The following is a 7,833-nucleotide window of genomic DNA, read 5'->3' as shown; positions in this document are numbered from 1 at the left end:
GATCCCCGGCCTTCTAAAGCTTGCCCGGCTCGCCCGTTTGCCATGTCTACTATAGATTGATTTACTCTACAGCCACAAACTATATATGAACTATATTAGATAATATCTTATAACTTTTATTATAATGTATTTAGTGTCTCTCATAGAACTATGAAATAATATAAAGCTTTGTATAACGACGAAACACCATACCAGACATGGTGCTGTGCCACTTCGAGCTCGCGATGGATGACTATGAGCAGACTGATGTCCTGATCTGCGGCTGTGGCCCAACAGGGGCGAATGAGCCAGTTCACATTGACCTAGGTAACGCAAGACACTGATATGATCCCATAGAAGCCGAAATGACGGGGTAGTACAAATTCTACAGCAGCCGTAGAGAAACTGCCTCATAGCCCCTTTCAAATGGACGGCTCACCAAGCTCCCCTCGGACACCCTGATGTGGTTGACCCCGGCCTAGGCATCATGAATTATGGTCAGGTTGCCCGTCAATTGTATATCCAAAACGCTCTTGCCGACGATGATTCCATAATCACCTTCCACAAGTACCCACTGCTGTGTAACGACGTCCCACTGACTCAGGTCACGGCGAGTCAGATGAAACTGCATGTCTACACTCCTTCCGGGGCTGATGGACTGCTTGCGAAATCCTCGTAGCACTCTATCCGGTCCGGCTCCTGGAATGCGGATGTATAACTGGGCGACTTCCGCCGCTTCCGTTCTGCCAGTATTGGTTACGGTGCAGCGGATGGTCGCCATCACGTCCCAGAGAGACTCCAAGCCGCCGGAAGGCTTTGGATCGCTGACGGTATATAGCTCGGACCCTGGGGGGTGGTAAGACTTGGGAGCTCTCCGCGAGATCTGGATGTCGAGACCATGGTAAGCGAATGTTGTGTAGGTCAAGCCGTACCCAAACTCGAATCGTGGCAGGATGCCGTTTGCCATGAACTGGCGGTAATCGATGTAGACGCCTTCGGTAAAGTTCGACTGGGTGTAGTACATGCTGGAGTTGTCCGGGTACACTGGATCGAGCAATGCGCCATAGTCCTTCGGGTCACGCGCCACCGTATAAGGCAGCCGCCCCGAAGGTGACTGTCTTCCGTACATGATTTCCACCAAGGCGGTGCCCGAATCCTGCCCGGGGACGTGGGCGAAGATCACCGCCGTGATATTTGGATGCTCAATCCATGCGTCGACCACCCGCACTCCCGCATTGTGGATCACGACCATCGTGTTGTTGCATTTCGCCGCCACATTGGTAATCAGGGTGTCGGAATAAGTATCCGCCAGACTCGGGCGGTCCCATCCTTCAGAGGACTGCTCATTCACGAAGACAATACATGCTTCGCTGGCGGCGTTGACCCCCGGGTCCACGGAGGCAAAGTCCCAGGACAAAAATGTGCCATCCTGCTTTGCTTGATGTTGAAAAGCGTTGAATGGCGCATCTATGTATGCTGGAGTGTTGGCACCGGATCCCCCACCGACTATCAATGTTCCATTGAGTGCAACGCCTGGCCCTGTTGTGTTAGCGAAGAAGCTTCCCATAAGAGCAGCGGCAATCTCGTATGCGAAGCCCTGTCCACCGACGTACGACAGAGTATTGCCGAGACCCAGACCTTGCAGGAAACTATAGGCTGGCGTCGGCGAGTTGATTGGCGATGCAGGACCATCGTAGCCAAACAGCGAGAGGAGTTTCGGTTTCTTCAGGGGAAGACTGTTATTCGTGTTTTTGACCAGGACGTGGCCCTCTACGGCCCCCTGAAGAATGGTAGGCGCCGCAGCGGGATCCCGAGCCTCGATAATCTCATGGGGCTCGGTGAGGTTCGCGGGAACAAGGGCTCCCGGATTATCGAGGGGCGAGAACCGAGACCAGGTAGCAAGGATTCGGGTCGCCATATCATCCAACCGGGCTTGAGCCAGAGATCCGTTGGCAACCGCCAGGCTCAAAGTGTGATTTTCCCAAGTGGGGGAATTGGGCATGGCAACGTCCAAGCCTGCCTCCGCACTGGCGACCCCAGTGTGTCGAGCATACCAATCCGTCACAGTGAAGCCTTGAAACCCGAGTTCGGTCTTGAGAAGGCCATTCATAACCTTGCTGTTTTGACAGGCGTAGCTGTTGTTCACCCGATTATAGCTGCACATAATAGACCCCGCGCCAGCTTTCACTGCATCTTGAAATGGCCACAAATATAACTCATGCATGGTCTTGTCATCGATATTTGACGAAATGGATGCATTGGCCAGATAGACGGACGGGTTGCGGTCTGTCTCCTGTTCATTCCCGATAAGATGCTTGACGCTGGCAATCACAGATTCCTGCATACCCGTGATAGTCTCGTACACCAGCTTGCCAGAGAGATAGGGATCATTGGAGAATCCTTCCCAATTCCGTCCTCCGCGGGCAACGCGGCCCAAGGGTCCTACGACAGGCCCCAGGGCAACATTGATGCTCTTCTTCTTGAACTCCGCTCCCATGTAATGGCCACGTCTGTATGCCAAGACAGGGTTCCACGATGCGCCGACATGGAGGCCGGAAGGATATGAGTTGACCATATCCATGCCTCGGACCCCGTTGCCGGCATCCTGGAAACATAGACCAGGAAATTGGAGACGGGGTACAGTCCCTGTACTGCCTGCACAGCCGTTGCTTGCTTCCTGAAAGCCATACGTGAGGTTAGTTTTCTCATCGTTGGTCATCTGAGAAACCAGACCCCTGGCTTGCTCATATGCGCTGGCCCAGTCACCGGTCCCGTTTCCGGCAGCTATGATGTGTATCAGCAGGCGGCCATATCTCTTGAGAGACGTCAAAACTCACGGCTTGGATAAACTGGTGGTGATCGGCCGTACGACCAGTAATGTTCGAGGTTCGAGAGTATGGCCCCGACCTCGCCGGTGGTTTCGTTATTAAAAGTCTGACTGTACACGCCAAGTGCCAGCCCGTAGGCACATAGCAAACGGAGGAGACCCATCGGGATGAGATGTCGCTATCCAAGTGTATGCGTTTAAAGAAGAATCGTGAAACAAGGGTTTTCCATAGAGTGAGTCCCAAGTTAAATAATGACCATTGGCCCTAACCTTCCAATTAGGAAGGGGGCTTTCACCAGAGTTGACTTTGAGTTTGTCTTCGACATTTCGAGGGACTTTCTGAACAGTAAAAGCCCCGCTCTTTCCGTAGCATCCCCCAGGTATACCCAACCCCATAGGGCCTCAGACTCAGTGCAAGCCCTAGGCCATCATTCACTCCCAGAACTGCGTAAACCCGGGAATGGGTATATCTTTCCGTTTTCGGAACTGCATCGGGGGCCAAGAGATCGCCGCCCGTATTCGTTCTCTAATACATTTGTGGTTTAGCTTCGAGCCATGACACAACAGGGCCCGGCACAAATCCTTCTTCGTTACCTCTGATTGGCCACAGGTGGCATTTTTGCCTCGATTTAGATGGTGGAGCATGTTCGACCCAGAATCCGTGGACGGAACATGGAAATGTGTCTGCCATCGTATCGTATTTGATAATACTGTACGAGCCCAAATATACACCAACATAACATTGCTACCAGAGGCCAAAGCCATGATGCCAAGCACCGCATATGCATGGCAAGAATCTAGAACTGTACCTTCCCTATGGACATCCCGAAAGTCCGGAACTTGTACTCTGTCAGGATGGGACACCGCCGTCTGTCCAAACAATTTCAATGGCTATGTTCAGCTCGTAGACGATCGCCTTCCGCGATGCCACTATCTCTCACGACATAACACATACGATGACGACCCACGTAGAGCGTAGTCATGGCAGTAAGATATGCATTAGTACTATATATTACCGAGTGCTTCCGCCCCAGGCGTCGCCGACTGCAATCAACAACCACGAGCGCGCAAATCTGAAGCACTAATTTGAGGTAACTTGCACCGCTCCATCATGAACTGGGTGTATCAGCTATTGCTATCTTTCCTCTGGCATGTTCTTCTGTTTGCTATTTCAACCGACCAATCCCGGTTACACATTCCGCATACACCGGATCCATTAGCCGAACAACCAACAGGACTCGTCACTTGGGATGAGTACTCGATCTTCGTCCGCGGCGAACGCATCCTGTTGTTCTCAGGCGAGTTTCATCCATTCCGACTTCCGTCCCCTGGCCTGTGGCTCGATGTCTTCCAGAAGATCAGAGCGTTAGGCTACTCCGCTGTGTCATTCTACTTGATGTGGGGTTTACTGGAAGGGGCACCGGAGCATTTTCACAGTGATGGCGTCTTTGACCTCCAACCGTTCTTTGATGCTGCCAGTCAGGCAGGGATATACCTGATCGCTCGGCCCGGGCCCTATATCAATGCTGAAGTCTCTGGGGGTGGACTTCCCGGATGGCTTCAACGCCTGCGCGGTGACGTTAGATCAGTGGCTCCAGACTACCTGAACGCCACGAGGAATTACATTACGAGAACCGGCGAGATCATTGCCCGGGCCCAAATCACAAACGGGGGCCCAGTGATTCTTTTCCAACCGGAGAATGAGTATACCATGTGTTCGGGGTTCACGTCGGTTGGGGAAATCAGTGCCTGCCTGGATGGAAACTATATGTCTGGGGTGGAAGCACAATACCGGGAGGCGGGGATTGTCGTGCCCTTTATTAGCAACGACGCCGTTCCTCTCGGGAATTGGGCACCAGGCACCGGGAAAGGTGCCATGGACATTTATGGATATGACGATTACCCATTTGGCTGGGGCACGGGATGTGAGCCGGCTTTCAATTCTGTCAGCCAAAAGCATAAGTTGTGTCAACTGACAGCATGCCCTAGGCCAAGACCCGTACAATTGGACCCGGATATTGGATCCCTTGACTCTGTCCAATTTCTCCACACACTTGGCGATGAGCCCGGACACCCCATATGCCATTTTAGAGTACCAAGGGGGCGCTCCTGATCCCTGGTGAGTCAGTCCCCTAAGCCCTGCAGCGCAGATGATACTGGAGAGTAGATAACCTTAAGTCATATTTAGGGGAGGTAATGGTGTTAGCACCTGTGCAGCCATGATCGGAGCTGAGTTTGCGCGGGTATTTTATAAGGTCAACTTCAGCCTTCGCGCCACGATTGTGAATCTCTATATGGTACGTCTGTCTCACCGTGACTCTCTCTTTCCTCGGCTGACAAGTCAGATGTTCGGCGGGACCAACTGGGGCAATTTGGGGTACCCATCTGGCTATACCTCATACGATGTTGGTGCACCCATTAGTGAAGATCGTCTATTGGCGCGCGAAAAGTATCATGAAATCAAACTTCAGGCCCAGTTCGTCCAATCCTCACCGGCGTATATGGTCTCTCGGCCTCTTCTTGCTCCATCTAGGTACTCCAATGCTTCCAACCTGGATATTGCCGTCCTGCACGGAGACCCCACAAAGTTCTATACCGTTCGTCACGCCAATTATGGCGAGCTCGCGTCGACATACTACCATATCAACTTGGAGACTAGCTTCGGAAACTTCACTGTCCCTACCCTAGGTGGATCTCTGGTCCTGCACGGATGGGATTCTAAGATCCATGTAACGGATTATCAAATGGGAGATATCAGTCTCGTCTACTCGTCGGCTGAGATATATACCTGGAAGAGGTCGGGACACAAAACGATTCTCTTAATGTACGGTGGGGAGGCTGAACAGCACGAGTTTGCGGTTCCCATACCATCGGACTATGTGAAGGTGCTTGAGGGTAATGAAACGACATATCGCGGAAGCGATAATCTCACGTTTGTGCAGTGGACGGTCAGTCTAACCCGCCAAGTGATCAGCTTTAGTGATAAGTTGGATGTGTATCTGCTGTGGCGAAATGATGCGTACAACTACTGGGTGATTGACTTGCCCCTACCCCCGCCAGTGGGCCTACATGTGTCTCCTTCTAGGGAAAATACTTCGGTCATTGTCAAAGGTGGATATCTCATACGGAACGCAACTATCTCGGGCGACGTACTGTCTCTAACTGGGGATCTAAATGCAACAACAGAAATTGAGGTGGTTGCTGCCCCGTCCGGGTGTTGCTCCGGTCTTGTATTCAACGGGGAGACGGTGAAAACCAGCGTGGAAAATGGACGACTGAAGGGCCTCCTGAAGTATCAAGCCCCGGCGATTGCATTGCCTGACCTTGCCACGGCGAATTGGCAATACCTCGATTCCCTCCCAGAACTTGGGCCGCGCTATGATGACAGCACCTGGACGTTGTGTGACCACGTCTCAACCAACAATCCGCGAAGACTGTCGACGCCCACTTCCCTCTATGCGAGTGATTACGGCTATCACGCGGGCTCCATCCTCTATCGAGGCCATTTCGTCGCAAATGGGGCCGAGTCCTCATTCTCCCTGTCCAGCCAAGGAGGGTACGCATTTGCGCACTCGGTGTGGTTGAACTCGACGTTTCTCGGCGCTTGGCCCGGCGATCCTGCTGTACAAACCTATAATCAAACGCTGCAATTCCCCAATCGCCTCGAGTTTGGAGTTCCCTATGTATTGACGGTATTGATCGATAACATGGGACTCGATGCAAATTTCTACGCTAACCTCCAAACCATGAAGAATCCGCGAGGAATTCTCGACTACCGTCTCTCCGGCCACGAAGACAAGGCTGACATTATATGGAGGATAACAGGAAACTATGAAGGAGAGCGCAGACGTGACCTTAGTCGAGGTCCTCTCAACGAAGGAGCTACCTTTGCTGAGCGACAAGGTTTCCACCTCCCCGGCACCCCCACGCAAGGTTGGCAGCATAGCTCCCCTCTGGACGGCTTGTCGGGACCGGGTGTAGGATTCTATGCTACAACGTTCAACTTAAGTTTCCCGTATGGGTACGATATCCCGACGAGCGTCATCTTCGCAAACAGCTCAGCTATCGGGGATCACACGACCGCAGGACGATTTCGGATATCTCTGTATGTGAATGGGTGGCAATTTGGAAAATATGGTATGGGTCTTTCCCCCCCTTCCCCCCTTACAATTCCTTGGGCAACTGGCCGGCAGATCGTCTGAACCAGAGGACTGATATTTTTACTTCGCTCTTGTTTCCTATACAGTAAACAATATCGGCCCACAGACATCGTATCCAATCCCCGAAGGTATTCTCAATCATCATGGAGAAAATTACCTCGCCCTTGTGTTCTGGGCACTGGACCGGAACGGCGCAAAGCTCGGTGATATTCAAATTGGGACAAGTGCAATTATCCAGACAGGATATTCGTTACCCAATATGGTTCGCGCCTCAGAATATGCTATCAGAGGCGATAGTCATTAAACCGAGTGGCCCAGGGACTGCGGCGTAATGTGGCTATTCGACTTGCTGCGAGGTGCAGCGCTAGCTTCTTCATGACATGCATAAAATAAGAAGGGAGAGGATAGTAAAAGAAGTTGATTTCAAAGTTTGTGTCTGAACGCCGTTGGAGGATGTTAATAAACATTCGGTTCACCAGTGTAATCTCTTCACCCGGTTCCCTGCAAAGCTTGTGTATAGAAGTAGTGCTCGCCCAACCAAATCTATGCTAGGCAAATTAAATGAACAGGTGCACGTTGGTTTGACCCTAGGGATACCGCTCTACGAATTCTCAAGAAATATCATCGTCGTATTGGACAGAACGGGTATATGCTGAGACGATAGAATTATTGTTCCTGAACGCCAAGAAAGACCCGCGGCCGGCAAGAGAGGAAGATGGCGACCTTACCATGGTACGCGTCAAAAGGGGGCAAGAAAAGGGAAAAAATAGGAAAGAGAGAAAGACCCAAAAAGGCCCACTGCAGCAAGCTGACTGCTCTTCCGACTTCCCCGACACTTGTTCACAGTATATAATCGAGTCGATGCTT

General features: G+C 51.8%; 2 protein-coding genes across 2 annotated transcripts; one reads left to right on the top strand and one right to left on the bottom strand.

Annotated features, from left to right (window-relative positions):
- Positions 1–457: 457 nt before the first annotated feature.
- Positions 458–2,970, bottom strand: ASPBRDRAFT_35436 (beta-glucosidase; the record flags this gene model as incomplete). The annotated part of the gene is made up of 2 exons (XM_067623348.1): positions 458–2,763; positions 2,817–2,970. 2 exons carry the CDS (start codon positions 2,968–2,970, stop codon positions 458–460), a joined length of 2,460 nt encoding a protein of 819 aa, XP_067473297.1.
- A 947-nt stretch (positions 2,971–3,917) lies between these two features.
- On the top strand, positions 3,918–7,270 carry ASPBRDRAFT_138831 (glycoside hydrolase family 35 protein; the record flags this gene model as incomplete). Its single annotated transcript, XM_067619030.1, has 5 exons — positions 3,918–4,731; positions 4,796–4,925; positions 4,995–5,103; positions 5,152–6,943; positions 7,053–7,270. The coding sequence occupies 5 exons, from the start codon at positions 3,918–3,920 to the stop codon at positions 7,268–7,270; spliced, it is 3,063 nt and encodes a 1,020-aa protein (XP_067473296.1).
- Positions 7,271–7,833: the final 563 nt, after the last annotated feature.

Source organism: Aspergillus brasiliensis (assembly GCF_001889945.1).
Source record: "Aspergillus brasiliensis CBS 101740 unplaced genomic scaffold ASPBRscaffold_24, whole genome shotgun sequence".
NCBI classification, from domain to species: Eukaryota; Fungi; Ascomycota; class Eurotiomycetes; order Eurotiales; family Aspergillaceae; genus Aspergillus; species Aspergillus brasiliensis.
Note: the sequence above shows the minus strand (reverse complement) of the source record. Positions and strands in the feature narration are given on the sequence as shown.